Source organism: Xenopus tropicalis, chromosome 6 (assembly GCF_000004195.4).
Source record: "Xenopus tropicalis strain Nigerian chromosome 6, UCB_Xtro_10.0, whole genome shotgun sequence".
Lineage (NCBI taxonomy): Eukaryota > Metazoa > Chordata > Amphibia > Anura > Pipidae > Xenopus > Xenopus tropicalis.
The window spans coordinates 148476969-148494378 of record NC_030682.2 but is presented as its reverse complement, the minus strand read 5'-3'; the positions used below and the strand labels follow the sequence as shown (position 1 = coordinate 148494378).

Here is a 17410-nt window from a genome sequence, read left to right as displayed (position 1 = left end):
GTTTATATAAATACCCCGCTGTGTAGCCCCGGGGGCAGCCATTCCTGCACTGGTACAGCTGGGGTGTTTGCTACAGAAACCCTACTATAGTTTATATAAATACCCCGCTGTGTAGCCCCGGGGGCAGCCATTCCTGCACTGGTACAGCTGGGGTGTTTGCTACAGTAACCCTACTATAGTTTATATAAATACCCCGCTGTGTAGCCCCGGGGGCAGCCATTCCTGCACTGGTACAGCTGGGGTGTTTGCTACAGAAACCCTACTATAGTTTATATAAATACCCCGCTGTGTAGCCCCGGGGGCAGCCATTCCTGCACTGGTACAGCTGGGGTGTTTGCTACAGAAACCCTACTATAGTTTATATAAATACCCCGCTGTGTAGCCCTGGGGGCAGCCGTTCCTGCACCGGTACAGCTGGGGTGTTTGCTACAGAAACCCTACTATAGTTTATATAAATACCCCGCTGTGTAGCCCCGGGGGCAGCCATTCCTGCACCGGTACAGCTGGGGTGTTTGCTACAGAAACCCTACTATAGTTTATATAAATACCCTGCTGTGTAGCCCCGGGGGCAGCCATTCCTGCACTGGTACAGCTGGGGTGTTTGCTACAGAAACCCTACTATAGTTTATATAAATACCCTGCTGTGTAGCCCCGGGGGCAGCCATTCCTGCACTGGTACAGCTGGGGTGTTTGCTACAGTAACCCTACTATAGTTTATATAAATACCCCGCTGTGTAGCCCCGGGGGCAGCCATTCCTGCACTGGTACAGCTGGGGTGTTTGCTGCAGAAACCCTACTATAGTTTATATAAATACCCCGCTGTGTAGCCCCGGGGGCAGCCGTTCCTGCACTGGTACAGCTGGGGTGTTTGCTACAGAAACCCTACTATAGTTTATATAAATACCCCGCTGTGTAGCCCCGGGGGCAGCCGTTCCTGCACTGGTACAGCTGGGGTGTTTGCTGCAGAAACCCTACTATAGTTTATATAAATACCCCGCTGTGTAGCCCCGGGGGCAGCCATTCCTGCACTGGTACAGCTGGGGTGTTTGCTACAGAAACCCTACTATAGTTTATATAAATACCCCGCTGTGTAGCCCCGGGGGCAGCCATTCCTGCACTGGTACAGCTGGGGTGTTTGCTGCAGAAACCCTACTATAGTTTATATAAATACCCCGCTGTGTAGCCCCGGGGGCAGCCATTCCTGCACTGGTACAGCTGGGGTGTTTGCTGCAGAAACCCTACTATAGTTTATATAAATACCCCGCTGTGTAGCCCCGGGGGCAGCCATTCCTGCACCGGTACAGCTGGGGTGTTTGCTACAGAAACCCTACTATAGTTTATATAAATACCCCGCTGTGTAGCCCCGGGGGCAGCCGTTCCTGCACTGGTACAGCTGGGGTGTTTGCTACAGAAACCCTACTATAGTTTATATAAATACCCCGCTGTGTAGCCCCGGGGGCAGCCATTCCTGCACTGGTACAGCTGGGGTGTTTGCTACAGAAACCCTACTATAGTTTATATAAATACCCCGCTGTGTAGCCCCGGGGGCAGCCATTCCTGCACTGGTACAGCTGGGGTGTTTGCTACAGAAACCCTACTATAGTTTATATAAATACCCCGCTGTGTAGCCCCGGGGGCAGCCATTCCTGCACCGGTACAGCTGGGGTGTTTGCTACAGAAACCCTACTATAGTTTATATAAATACCCCGCTGTGTAGCCCCGGGGGCAGCCATTCAAGCTGGAAAAAAGGAGAAAAGGCACAGGGTACATAGCAGATAACAGATAAGCTCTGTAGAATACAATACTGTTTTATCTGTTATCGGCTATGTGCCTGTGCCTTTTCCCCTTTGAATGGCTGCCCCCATGGCTACATAGTAGCTTATTTATATAAATTATAGTAGACTTTCTGAAGTAAACACATAACTTTTACCAGTGCAGGGCAGCAGCACATTATATTTTAGTTACTTTTATACACTTTCATTTTTTGGTGTTACTGTTCCTTTAAGAAATTGATACTGAAAATCATCTAAATTATATGTAAATAAACGAAGCGTGTATAATATTCCTAAATGATACTCTTGTTTCTTTTATGTAAATGGGGGTGAGTTTTGGTAAAAACTGGGTAAAAACTTTTTTTTTTAACATTTTTTTTAGAAGCCCCTCCCTCAAAAAAGTGTTCCCCAAACTGGAATATATATATATCAGTAAATATTGCCCTTTTACATCCTTTCCCTTGAGCCGCCATTTAGTGATGGGCTGTGTGCCCCCTCAGAGATCAGCTGACAGGAAGTGATGCAGCTCTAACTGTAACAGGAAGTAGTGTGGGAGCAAAAGGCAGAACTCTGCCCATTCATTGGCTGATGGGGCCTAGCATGTATGTGTGCCTTGGCTTGTTTGTGTGCACTGTGACTCCTATGATCCCAGGGGGCGGCCCTTAGTACATAAAATGGCAGTTTCCTATTTAGGATTACCCAATGGCACATACTGCTAAATAAGTATATTTATATGAAAATGGTTTATTTAGATGAAGCAGGGTTTTACATATGAGCTGTTTATGCAATATATTTGTATAGAGACCGACATTGTTTGGGGGTGTAGTTTCCCTTTAAAAGTAACGTATAAAGAAAATAAAAATCTAGGCACTAAAACTTGTTTTCTGTTACCCAAAATAAATAATTGAACACATTTATGAGAAAAAATAAACAGGAAAGCCACAGGGTTATAAATCTACTGCAAAGGGAATGATTAGTGTTTTCTTGGTGATTCTAAAAAAAAAATATCTAGAAATAACTGGAAAGGCATCAGAACTGACGTAAACAACTAAAAAAAAACAATTATTTCAAGTTTTCCAGCAGATTAAAAACAAGGAAAAGCTTGTTTTTTAAAGATTTCTTACGGACGTCATTGAGTTGCTCGCTACGTATTTATAGTTGGGGCTAAAGCCGCGTTTAAGTGCTCAAGGAACCGGCGTCTCAACAAAACATCCGCAGACCAACAACCGCTTGATTTTGTTCCTGAAAAGCATGATGTGCCGCTAAATAAGCCAATGTTCCGACATCTGCTCTGTGCGACACTCATGTTATCGGGGAAAAAACGTGTTTTTCTGTATTTTGTAGACCCTGGTCCCTAAGGTGATATCTACCACTAACACTCACCGATAGCTGTACAGGTATGGGATCCCTTATCCGGTAGGATAAACGTCATCTGCCATAGACTCCATTATAATAAAATAATTTTAATTTTATAAAATGATTTCCTTTTTCTCTGTAATAATAAAACAGTACCTGTACTTGATCCCAACTAAGATATAATTACCCCTTATTGGGGGCAGAACAGCCCTATTGGGTTTATTTCATGGTTAAATGATTCCCTTTTCTCTGTAATAATAAAACAGTACGTGTACTTGATCCCAACTAAGATATAATTACCCCTTATTGGGGCAGAACAGTCCTATTGGGTTTATTTCATGGTTAAATGATTCCCTTTTCTCTGTAATAATAAAACAGTACCTGTACTTGATCCCAACTAAGATATAATTACCCCTTATTGGGGCAGAACAGCCCTATTGGGTTTATTTCATGGTTAAATGATTCCCTTTTCTCTGTAATAATAAAACAGTACCTGTACTTGATCCCAACTAAGATATAATTACCCCTTATTGGGGGCAGAACAGCCCTATTGGGTTTATTTAATGGTTAAATGATTCCCTTTTCTCTGTAATAATAAAACAGTACCTGTACTTGATCCCAACTAAGATATAATTACCCCTTATTGGGGCAGAACAGCCCTATTGGGTTTATTTAATGGTTAAATGATTCCCTTTTCTCTGTAATAATAAAACAGTACCTGTACTTGATCCCAACTAAGATATAATTACCCCTTATTGGGGCAGAACAGCCCTATTGGGTTATTTCATGGTTAAATGATTCCCTTTTCTCTGTAATAATAAAACAGTACCTGTACTTGATCCCAACTAAGATATAATTACCCCTTATTGGGGCAGAACAGCCCTATTGGGTTTATTTCATGGTTAAATGATTCCCTTTTCTCTGTAATAATAAAACAGTACCTGTACTTGATCCCAACTAAGATATAATTACCCCTTATTGGGGGCAGAACAGCCCTATTGGGTTTATTTAATGGTTAAATGATTCCCTTTTCTCTGTAATAATAAAACAGTACCTGTACTTGATCCCAACTAAGATATAATTACCCCTTATTGGGGCAGAACAGCCCTATTGGGTTTATTTAATGGTTAAATGATTCCCTTTTCTCTGTAATAATAAAACAGTACCTGTACTTGATCCCAACTAAGATATAATTACCCCTTATTGGGGCAGAACAGCCCTATTGGGTTTATTTCATGGTTAAATGATTCCCTTTTCTCTGTAATAATAAAACAGTACCTGTACTTGATCCCAACTAAGATATAATTACCCCTTATTGGGGCAGAACAGCCCTATTGGGTTTATTTAATGGTTAAATGATTCCCTTTTCTCTGTAATAATAAAACAGTACCTGTACTTGATCCCAACTAAGATATAATTACCCCTTATTGGGGGCAGAACAGTCCTATTGGGTTTATTTCATGGTTAAATGATTCCCTTTTCTCTGTAATAATAAAACAGTACCTGTACTTGATCCCAACTAAGATATAATTACCCCTTATTGGGGCAGAACAGCCCTATTGGGTTTATTTCATGGTTAAATGATTTTTAGCAGACTTAAGTTATGGAGATCAAAAATATGGAAAGATCCCTTATGCAGAAAACCCCAGGTCCCGAGAATTCTGGATAACAGGTCCCATACCTGTATTTTGTTATTACTTTCCACTAAATAAAGTCCCTTGGCTGGTCAAGGTTTGTAAATTTTGTATTTGTTTCTAGTTTTTATTCAATAGATTTATGTGGAGTTACATCTTCATCATTTCTCTTTAGCCGAGTTAAATTCATATTGATCAAAATAATCCTTCATATTTTCCAACTATGTTTAAAAAGCCTGAACTGTATGTTTTTATGTCAATTAAGAACCCATACTGTGTTCCAACATGGCTGAAAATCATGCATTCATGTGGCCTTGATTGAGCAATGCGTTCAAATGAAATTGGTTTTATTAGCAACAAAAATAATAATTATTACGGCATCCAACTAATATGATTAATAGCCAGAGAAAAGTATCGTGAAAAAATGTCTTCGCTCTTCATCTTACTTCAGTATTGATGTGATTGTGGCAAATTCAATTCAAGATAATGAAAAAAAAAAAAGCTAGATATATTTGCCCCAGTGGAATTACCCATAGCAACCAATGAAATAGAATATTTCCTGCCAACATTGCCAAAGATGAAAGTTTCTGATTTTGGTGGTTTTTCATGTAATATAACCTTATCCAGCAGTTCTATACTGCTTGTACTAATCTGGCTATTGATCATAATAATTCACGTAAACCAGTAAATCAACTTACCCAGCCCGTTCCTTGAGCTTCTTGTCGGCAATGCCGTCTTTGGACACCAGTTTGTTGAATACAAGGATGCCTATAACCATATTAACCTGGCGGAACAAAAATACAGCATTTTAGAGATCTGGACTTATTATATAGTAGATTTAGACCAGATTTGGGTCATAATCGCAAGTTTCTAAGTGGTTTCATGTACCCGGGGCCTCACAAAGACTGAAGTGTCTCTGTAGAAGAGAGATGTTTAATTGCTCATTTCCAAGGACCTTTTTGAGTTCCAAGTAATGCTGTGCGACTCTGTCCCATTTCGCCATAAAATTCGCGAAACAGCAAGAAAATTCACAAAACGGTGAAATATTCACAAAACGTTTGTCGCGCAATTATTTTTGTCGCCCGCGAATAATTTTTTGTCGTCCGTGTATATCTTTTTGTCACCCGTATTTTTGATGCGACCACACCTTTTTTTTATGCGATTGTGCCCTTTTTTGCCGCGACTGTGCCCAACTGCGCCCAATTTGACGCGCGACAAAAAACATTTCCGCACGACTAAATTTTCTGTGGCGAATTTTCACGGAAGTTTCGCGAAACAATTTGTCAGTGGCGAAATATAAGACCCCCAAATAAGACCCCCAAAACCATATTTGGGTCAATGATAACCAATACTAGTGATGAGCGAATTTTTTCGCCAGGCATGGATTCGCAGCGAATTTCCACATTTTGCCATTCGCGAAACTTCCGTGAAAATTCGCAGCAGAAAAACTCATTGCACACAATTTTTTTTGTCGTGCTTCAAATTGGGCGCAGTTGCATCAAAAAAGGGCACAGTTGCGTCAAATTGCCAGCGGTTGCGTAAAAATTTGGACACGGTTGCATCAAAAAAAAGGCAAGACTGCGCCACAAAAGTGCGGGCGATAAGAAAAACGTGTGACAAATGCGTTTCGCAATTTTTTCGCCATTTTGATTCACCTTGCGCAAAAAAGCAAGAAAATTTGCGAAATGATGAAAAATTTGGCGCAGTTGCATAAAAAACCATGGTCGCGTTACAAAAGTGCGGGCGACAAAAAAGACACAGGTGACAAAAACAAACGTGCGACAAATGCGTTTCACTGATTTTTCACTGTTTCGCTTCGCCATTAAATGCACGAAACAGCAAGAGAATTTGCGAAATGGTGAAAAATTGGGGGCGGTTGCGTCAAAAAAACGCTGTCACGTCACAAAAATGTGGGCAACAAACAATAGACATGGGTGACAAAAAAGACCCGGGCGACAAAAATAAACGTGCGACAAATGTGTTTCGCCATTAAATGCGCTCAACAACAAGAAAATTTGTGAAATGGCAAAAAAATTGGCGCGGCTGCGTAAAAAAAAATGCGGTCGCGTCACAAATGTGCGGGCAACAAAAAATAGACATGGGTGACAAAAAAGACACAGGCGACAAATGGCAAAAAATTGTGTGCGGTTGTGTAAAAAAAAATGTGGTTGCATCACAAAAGTGTCGGCGACAAACAATAGACATGGCGACAAAAAAAAAACGTGCAACAAATGTGTTTTGTGCATTTTTCGCTGTTTCACTTTGCCATTAAATGCGCAAGCCAGCAAGAAAATTAGCGAAATGGTGAAAAATTGGGCACAGTTGCGTCAAAACAAGACGCGGTCATGTCACAAAAGTGCGGGCAACAAAAATAGACATGGGTGACAAAAAAAAAAAAGCGTTTTGCGAATTTTTTGCTAAATTTCTGCTAATTTTCTTGCTGTTTCGCACATTTAATGGCGAAGCGAAACAGAACAGATTCGCTCATCACTAACCGATACCCTTTTTCAATCAAGTATTTTATTTAATCCAAATTTTGCTTTTGGATTATTTACCGAAAGTATTAAGTCCCGCCCATCTCCATAATTAAGTCCAACGCTAACAATATTAAGGTGCGCTCATAGGACTTGCTAAAGCGCGAATTATATGAGAATGAGCGGCAACAACAAATCCCCCCACTGACTATATCAGTTAGCAATGCATGTATAAAATGCGGGGAAAAAAAAAAGTAATTATTCTTCTAAACACAGAATGTGATTATCCCTGCGGAAACTATAATCCCATGATTTCTGTCAGTCTGGAATAGCGGATTAAAGTATTGTCGGAGAAAATGAATCCCTCGGCGGCTCAAGGTCTTTCTATGGTTTGTTTTTTTGCCTCCGTTGTACCGAAAATTAAATTATTACCGAATTAACCGAGTTCACGCGTCCCCTGTACCAAATACCAAATACGGACCTTTCTATAAAGAACAATGGGATCAACTAGATTATGAAAAATAAATAAATATGAAGAAAATACCAAGACGACAGCAGCTGCCGGTCCAACAAATGCATAAAGTAGCCCTCCTTCCAGCGACAGCCAGCAGCTGAAATACAGGGAGGAGAATGAACATTATTCATATAAAACATTATATTCTATTTATATGGTATAAAACAAATTCATAGCAGGAATCTGATAGACGCCACCCAAAATTTCAAAAAGTGTTGTACAGGTATAGGACCCATTAACCATGAAATAAACCCAATAGGGCTGTTCTGCCCCCAATAAGGGGTAATTATATCGTAGTTGGGATCAAGTACAGGTACTGTTTTATTATTACAGAGAAAAGGGAATCATTTAACCATGAAATAAACCCAATAGGGCTGTTCTGCCCCCAATAAGGGGTAATTATATCTTAGTTGGGATCAAGTACAGGTACTGTTTTATTATTACAGAGAAAAGGGAATCATTTAACCATGAAATAAACCCAATAGGGCTGTTCTGCCCCAATAAGGGGTAATTATATCTTAGTTGGGATCAAGTACAGGTACTGTTTTATTATTACAGAGAAAAGGGAATCATTTAACCATGAAATAAACCCAATAGGGCTGTTCTGTCCCCAATAAGGGGTAATTATATCTTAGTTGGGATCAAGTACAGGTACTGTTTTATTATTACAGAGAAAAGGGAATCATTTAACCATTAAATAAACCCAATAGGGCTGTTCTGCCCCCAATAAGGGGTAATTATATCTTAGTTGGGATCAAGTACAGGTACTGTTTTATTATTACAGAGAAAAGGGAATCATTTAACCATGAAATAAACCCAATAGGGCTGTTCTGCCCCAATAAGGGGTAATTATATCTTAGTTGGGATCAAGTACAGGTACTGTTTTATTATTACAGAGAAAAGGGAATCATTTAACCATGAAATAAACCCAATAGGACTGTTCTGCCCCAATAAGGGGTAATTATATCTTAGTTAGGATCAAGTACAGGTACTGTTTTATTATTACAGAGAAAAGGGAATCATTTAACCATTAAATAAACCCAATAGGGCTGTTCTGCCCCCAATAAGGGGTAATTATATCTTAGTTGGGATCAAGTACAGGTACTGTTTTATTATTACAGAGAAAAGGGAATCAGTTTTAAAATTCTTAATTATTTGGTTAGAATGGAGTCTATGGGAGACAGGCTTTCCGTAATTCGGAGCTTTCTGGATAAGGGATCCCATACCTGTATAAACGGTAAATGAAAATGCTGTTATTGCGCTACAGAAATTCTTCTCGATGGCATTTTTCCATGACATTTCCACGGTGGTGGAGACATTTTGGAAGAACACATAGTCGCACTTATGGCGTTTTTATGGCAATTATGATATTTTCCTTTACCACCGGAGAAAGAGGATAGATTTTTTTTTTTTTTAAAACAAATAGGGGCGAGTTATTAGCAAAACATTCAACTAGGACTAAAAATGATTAAAGATAAAGGTGAAAAAAATGAAACTTCAGAGATGTATTTCCCAAGAATGGAACAATGACCTCATGAATCTATAGAAAGTAATGGCCATATATCCGTATAAATATGTTTGCAGGTAACGCGGCTCAAACATAATTTAAAACTACCTCCACCGACTCAAACAGACAGGACAAGAATATAAAGCAATGAGCACTATGGTCTGACAAGGAAATAACTAACTCTGAGCGGCTCTGGCACCGGGGTGAGAAGATTTCAAACTTGATGCCAAAATCCAGACTTTACTGCTTGAATGTTAATGAGACCCCGGCTCTCTCACACTGGCCAATTGTTTGCGCTTCAGGACAAAGTTAATACTGCGGTGACAGATGTCTGCATAGAGCAAAGAACTCTGCTCCTTACTGTGACAGCAGAGGGCAAAGTCGGGCACAGCAGGGAGACGTCTACATTGCCTTCAATCCTAATTAATGTATTTATAGGTATAACTTGGCAGCAGGAATGTACTTATGTATTAGTTCATGGAAATTGGTTGTATTTTTAGGTCATAAGGGGCAGTAGGTGCATGGAAAGTGAGTGTAGCGCATAGAGAAATGGTGAAGTTGAATGGAGAGTTGGTGTAGGCACATAGAGAGTTGGTGAAGGTGCATTGAGAGTTGGTGTAGGCACATAGAGAGTTGGTGAAGGTGAATGGAAAGATGGTGTAGGCACATTGAGAGTTGGTGAAGGTGCATTGAGAGTTGGTGTAGGCACATTGAGAGTTAGTGTAGGCACATAGAGAGTTGGTGAAGGTGCATTGAGAATTGGTGTAGGCTCATAGAGAGTTGGTAACTGTGCATTGAGAGTTGGTGAATGTGCATTGAGAGTTGGTGTAGGCACATAGAGAGTTGGTGAAGGGGAATGGAAAGATGGTGTAGGCACATTGAGAGTTGGTGAAGGTGCATTGAGAGTTGGTGTAGGCACATAGAGAGTTGGTGAAGGTGAATGGAAAGATGGTGTAGGCACATTGAGAGTTGGTGTAGGCACATTGAGAGTTGGTGTAGGCACATAGAGAGTTGGTGAAGGTGCATTGAGAATTGGTGTAGGCTCATAGAGAGTTGGTAACTGTGCATTGAGAGTTGGTGAATGTGCATTGAGAGTTGGTGTAGGCACATAGAGAGTTGGTGAAGGTGAATGGAGAGATGGTGTAGGCACATTGAGAGTTGGTGAAGGTGCATTGAGAGTTGATGTAAGCACATAGAGAGTTGGTGAAGGTGAATGGAGAGATGGTGTAGGCACATTGAGAGTTGGTGAAGGTGCATTGAGAGTTGGTGTAGGCACATTGAGAGTTGGTGTAGGCACATAGAGAGTTGGTGAAGGTGCATTGAGAATTGGTGTAGGCTCATAGAAAGTTGGTAACTGTGCATTGAGAGTTGGTGAATGTGCATTGAGAGTTGGTGAATGTGCATTGAGAGTTGGTGTAGGCACATAGAGAGTTGGTGAAGGTGCATTGAGAGTTAGTGTAGGCACATAGAGAGTTGGTGAATGTGCATTGGGAGTTGGTGTAGGCACATAGAGAGTTGGTGAAGGTGCATTGAGAGTTAGTGTAGGCACATAGAGAGTTGGTGAAGGTGCATTGAGAGCTGGTGTAGGCACACAGAGAGTTGGTGTAGGCACACAGAGAGTTGGTGAAGGTGCATTGAGAGTTAGTGTAGGCACATAGAGAGTTGGTGAATGTGCATTGAGAGTTGGTGTAGGCACATAGAGAGTTGGTGAAGGTGCATTGAGAGTTAGTGTAGGCACATAGAGAGTTGGTGAAGGTGCATTGAGAGCTGGTGTAGGCACACAGAGAGTTGGTGTAGGCACACAGAGAGTTGGTGAAGGTGCATTGAGAGCTGGTGTAGGCACACAGAGAGTTGGTGTAGGCACACAGAGAGTTGGTGAAGGTGCATTGAGAGCTGGTGTAGGCACACAGAGAGTTGGTGTAGGCACACAGAGAGTTGGTGAAGGTGCATTGAGAGCTGGTGTAGGCACACAGAGAGTTGGTGTAGGCACACAGAGAGTTGGTAGCGGTGCATGGAGAGTTGGTACAAGAAAATGTAGACTCTGTGTAGGAACACGGAGAGTTGGGGAGCAAATTCCAATGTGACATTTAATTAACTCCAAGCTGAAAACCCAGCTGTCTGCCCATTAATTGTCAAGGATCCAGAGCCACATTGTTTTATGTATTTTATTAATGGTTGGAACTCTTGTAGGAATGATGTAGCCTAGTTCAAAATTGAATTTCTCCAGATATTTTCCTTATTCCAGCACATAAAGTGTTATGTCAGAAAATGACATCAACTCTTGAATTTGCAGACAGGTCACACTACCCCCGGCCCAAGCTGACAACTCAGATTTCTATTGAAAGGTTTGAGGGCCACCTTCTTACTAAGGTGACATGGTCACTTGGTTATTTCTGTTTTATTGTCTAAGTATGTCTGTCTATATATACAGTATATATCAATCAATCAGTCTGTCTACCTATTTATGTCCCTCGCCCTTCGTTTTGCTCTCTCTCTCTGAATGTTATCATTAATTATTGAAGGTTTTCATGTTAAAGTCTTTGTATTTTCCTTGTATTCTGGTCACAGATGCCAGAGATTTTGGATGATGTTAATCTTTTAGATGAGAAAGTAACAATCATGTTGGCATCTTAAAAACAACCCATTATTATATTTGTTTGTAAGAGGGCACGGAGCATCGATTTGCCTGTAACGGCCCAGCGGGAAATGCTCGAGAGGTAAAAGTAGCGGTGAGATGTGAGCGCTGAATGGAAACAAAGAAAGTGGGAATTTGGTACCAGAACGTTGTTTTTTGTAAAGGATGTTAATTTCCTACTTAAGGATTAAAGAATTAGTATGATGTCATAATTAACTATTTTTACACAGATATATCTAGCTACAAATTGTAATCAGTTTTATAATCATATTTTCTGGAATAGCAGATACATAGAGAGAAAGAAAGAAAGAAAGAAAGAAAGAAAGAAAGAAAGAAAGAAAGAAAGAAAGAAAGAAAGAAAGAAAGAAAGAAAGAAAGATAGAAAGAAAGAAAGAAAGAAAGAAAGAAAGAAAGATAGATAGATAGATAGATGATAGATAGAGAGATAGATAGATAACAATTTACTAATAGACATTAACTTACAGAGAGACAGCTGATAGCTAGATGACATATAGATATAGATAGATAGATAGATAGATTAATAGATAGATGATAGATGATAGATATAGATAGATAGATAGATAGATAGATAGATAGATAGATACTGTAGATAGATACTTATTTACTGATAGACATTGACTATAGGATAGACAGCTGATAGATAAAGAGGGATGGAAAAAGAGGGATGGGTGGATGGATAGATAGATAGATAGATAGATAGATAGATAGATAGATAGATAGATAGATAAAGAGGGATGGAAAAAGATGGATGGATAGATGATAGATAGATAGATATATAGATAGATACTGATTAACTGATAGACATTGACTTACAGATAGACAGATGATAGATAATAGATAGATAGAAACCAATTTACTGATAGACATTGACTTTAAGATAGACAGCTGATAGATAAATGATAGATAGATAGATAGATAGATAAATGATAGACAGATAGATAGATAGATAGATGATAGATAGATAGATAGATAGATAGAGGATAGATAGATAGATAGATAGATAGATAGATAGATAGATAGATGATAGGAGAAGGTATTCCTCATTTAGGTGTGGACATTTAGTAATGTCTCTTCCACTTGATCTGCTCCCAGAGCAGCTCCTTCTGATGGCTCATATGAGTTGGATCAGTCACTATAGACAAGGAGTCTACATGACTAAAGGGAAGGGGCCCTGCTTCAAGTCTTCTGCCCAAACACACAACTGCAGCTTACATTCTTGGCCTGAAGCCACCCAATTTGTGGGAACACCAACAGGTTTGGAGTCACAGTAGGCATTCCCTGTGGGTTGGTTGGGACTTCAAACTTGACTTCTTTGGATTCCACTTAAGGACAAAGGTGAATAGAGATGGAAGCTTGAGGTAAGGGATGTCTCAGTGGAAGACCAAACTGTGGGCTGTACCAAAGCCTCCAGTGGGAGAGGGACTATAATTTGGTAGCAATGGTCATATGGTCTCCTAGATATTGCTAAAGGCCCAGCCTGAAGATGAGTTTGGTTGGATAATGGATATACACAGAATTGCTGTATCTTGTGGGATCTACTGCAGAAGGTCAGGTATGGCAATGTGTCTGTGGATCTGTAGTGCCATTAAGGAGTCCCTAGCCTTAGTTTTATACTGTAAGTTGAGGCTTGAAACCAACAACGTTAAATATCTTAATTTGAATTTTTCATTCATTTTTCCACCTAAGTACTTACATTTCTTACAACTACTTTACTATGGAATAAAAACGAATCAAACGTTCCAAATGAATACTCTTGATATATACTGTAGAGCGAAAGGATCCTACCCAATACAATATGGCAACCTTCATAAATAGAATATCTGGTCCCCCAATAACCCAGGCAAAATCCATGCTAGACTGTACGCTCCAAAGCATATCTCTAAGAACATTCGTGATTAATGACCGCGTTGGGCGGCACGGCGGCTCTTACTTCAATTTGACAACAGGTCCTTCGTCCCCCAAAGTTAAAATATGTAAAATCTAAGTGCCTGCCAGTGGCACGTACCTCGGCAATTTTCCACAGAATGAGCATGTTAACAAAATCATGATTGGCCTTCACCTTCTGCGTGCTAGATCAGTCTACCTTGAAGACAGCTAATAAATCCATTCAGCCACCCATGCCGTTTTCAGCGCTCGTATTAAGATTAATGCAGTGCATTCTCTCCCCCTAAATAAGGTGTTCAGAGCAATTTGCCAGACACGCCGGTGGAAAGGGTTGACACTATGGGGGTAGGAGGCAAGTTATTACTCAGTGTCACGGCCGCAGGGCCCCCACGCGGTGCACAATGCTAAATATTATGCTCTCAGGGTTGTTCAAGGTACCCAGTGACATTGAGGAATGCCCTTTTGCTTACAATCATCAGGAATAAATGGCGACAATAAAACGGAGAATCCAATGGCAACTGGGCAGCTAAATCCCTAGAATACTCATGAGCCTTTGAAGACTGCATGGAGACCAGTTGCAGAGGTAGGGTTGCCACCTGTCTGGGTCAAAACGTCCTGCCCAGTTTTCTAAATTAGGAAAACCAGACACAGACTCGCTAAGATGGACGTGGTGATCGGCCAATCGACCAATTGGTTCAAGAATAAAATGTTAAATGGCAGAGGGAATTATTTGCTGTGTAACAGTGTCATTTAGAGATAAACAGCCCCATAAATATCATGGCAGTGTCCCTTTAAAGTTACTGTTGCTGTTTTTTTTCTATTGGTCATTATGAAGCCATTGATTTTAATGGATCATTCATCATAACCAACTGTAGATCCACAACAAATCAGAATGATATGTTCTAAATTAATGGCATAATTTGTGCTTAGAGAAAAGTAGGTCAATTTGGATTTTGTATGGATAATAATCAAATGCACTGATAGATTCAATACATTAGAGACGTCTATCTTCTGGGGGGTCTAAGGTATCAAATCTATAGCCTGAAGAATTGATTGGCATATACAATCTATTCAATGAGAATTGATCAGATTAATTAAAAGTTGGTTATTGGTTACATAGAGAAGACTGTAATCAGTCCCAAGGACAACTCAAGGGCATTGAGCAGTGCCAGCGCGGAATTCTATATCCATGTCCATTTGTATAGTTTTTATATACCCACTGCATTCTCATTTAAATGGAATCAATCAATCAATCATAAGTCTTGTGATGATGATGATGGTATTTGGTCCAGCGTTCCCTTCTTCTTGTAGACCATGTGTGAAATGTAAAAAAAATCTTTTGTGTGGACTTTTTAAACTATGTGTGTGGAATGGTAGGTGTGTCCAAGGAGTACACGCATGTACAAACAAAAGACCTTATACGCACACCCTTAACTCTCCTCAGTAGTTCACGCTCGGTGCTCACTGCGGAGGGATCGGCACCCTCCAAAAAAGTCCAAATGGAAGAAAGCAATGGCACTCAGGAGCTACAAACGGGACCAGCCCTCTAGATACTTTATTAGCATGACAAAGGGGTTGTTTTGCCCCGAAACGTTGCACTTCCGTAATAAAGTATCTAGAGGGCTAGTCCCGTTTGTAGCTCCTGAGTGCCATTGCTTTCTTCCAAGGAGTATACGCAGGCATACAAAATTGAGGGCTCCATAATTAGCTGGGTGGGCTCAATATGAGGGAACATTGCTCATAAAGGTGCCCATACATGTGAAGATTCGTCACCAAGTGAGCGGATCTTCACCCGATATCCTCACCTACGGGTGGGTGATATCGGGGAACATGTAGGCTAAAAGATCGAATTATAATGGCAGTCGGTTTGGCAGTCGGTTTGGGGACCACCGATGCGGTACCCGATCCAACTGAATCTTTTAACCTGCCCAATCGATATCTGGCCAATTTCAGGCCAGATATTGGTAGGGATGGGCAGTTGTTCCTGCCCCTACACAGGCCGATAAATTGCCGAATCGGTCCAAGGGACCGATATCGGCAGCTACAATTGGGCCCTGTATGGGGACCTTAAAACTGGTCACCAAAAAATGTGGGGAAGGTCTTATGAAATAAACAGTGCTGATCATTAATATAGCCACCAGCATGGTCTTATTTCACCATCCATCTCTTATAGTAGCATTGCCTTATTATGGAGAACCTATTGAGCTTATTCATTTCTTTACATTGGTTTAGAGATCCAACTAGTGTTTGTGAGTAATAAGATAATAATACCTTGGTGCCTCCAGGCAGAAACTCTTCCATGGCTACTGGGAACCATTGGGGAGTTGCAGGTAGTGCTAACTGCATTTATTCCAGTTTTTCTATTCAGAGTAAATCTGAAGGACATAGAAATATGCACCACAGGATGAGATATTTACCGGACATATTTCTGTGCAGCCATAAAGAAGGGGACAGTAGCCACTTTATGAGGACAGTAGCCACTTCAGATTATAGGAGGATACAAAAAGCTATCTACTATAGCTTTCTTGGAAAACAGGAATAGCAATAGCCACCACAGGAGAAAGTATTATCAGTACTACAGTAGCTACATTGAGATGCAGAAAATGGAAGTAGTCACCTCAAGACACAGCAAGATACAGAAGCCATGTTGGAATACCAGAAGATATGTCATCTGCCTTAAGCTTGGGACTTGAAAATTGATGGAAGACAGCTAATAACACAGAAAGGCAAAGCAGACACCTTGGGAGCAACCTTGAGATGTGTTACCCCTTCAGGATATTGGATATAGTCCCCAAAACAAGACACATAATGGCACAGGCCATATTGAGGGGGGCACATAGAGACTAAAGCTAAAGGACATAGAAACATGCCCCACAGTATGACAATTATACCTGCAGTATTTCTAAAAAGCCAACATAGGAGGACAGTTTCCACCTCAGAATACAGGAGCACACAAGAAACAGCTCAGTAATGGACAATAACGGACAATAACCATGTTGGAATGCAGGAGGGGCAGGAGGTACCTCAAGATGCAAAAAGATACAGAAACCGCTTTGGGACACCAGAAGTTGAGTTTTGAGAGTGACAGACAACTCAGAACACAAGAAGATACAGTAAATAGCTTTAGGCAAGACATGGTCAACTCAGGACATAGCAACGGGCAGTGGCAAACTTAGGACTCAAGACTGGACGGCAGCCAAACCGCAAAACATAAAAAGTACAGTAGCAACAATAGGGGGTCAGAACCCAATGTCATCAGATTCTCAGTTCTAAGATACCCACAAACATTAGCTCTTTAAGGTCAGGTAGAACAATGGGAAACACAAGACTCTCTGCGCTTTCCAGGAGAGCACAGAATGCAGCAAGTACTGCGCCGCTCTATGATTAAATGTCACTGCAGTCTTGCAGGTTTCTGGCAGGAGTACAAAGGGGAGAAAACACTGTAAACAGAAATTAATTCAGAACTAATCTCTCAGAACGGTGGAGAATGAAACGCGCTGGGTTTCCTGGAATTCCAACCGATAAATCAATGCGCGGCAATAGGAATAAGCAGTAATAAAAGGAGACAGGGACAATGCTCTTTATAGAGCCCAGCCAAGCGCTCCATATAATA

General features: G+C 40.7%; 1 protein-coding gene across 5 annotated transcripts in view; it reads right to left on the bottom strand.

Moving 5' to 3' along the window:
• Nucleotides 1–17410, bottom strand: part of adgrb1 (adhesion G protein-coupled receptor B1) — a 387039-nt gene that overhangs the window by 36299 nt on the left and 333330 nt on the right. For all 5 annotated transcript variants that reach the window (XM_031903763.1, XM_031903765.1, XM_031903764.1 and 2 more), the window contains 2 exons: nt 7781–7847; nt 5461–5546 (listed from right to left, as the gene is read on the bottom strand). In XM_031903763.1, the coding sequence (XP_031759623.1) occupies nt 5461–5546; nt 7781–7847 (153 nt within the window). The remainder of the gene's footprint in view (nt 1–5460; nt 5547–7780; nt 7848–17410) is intronic.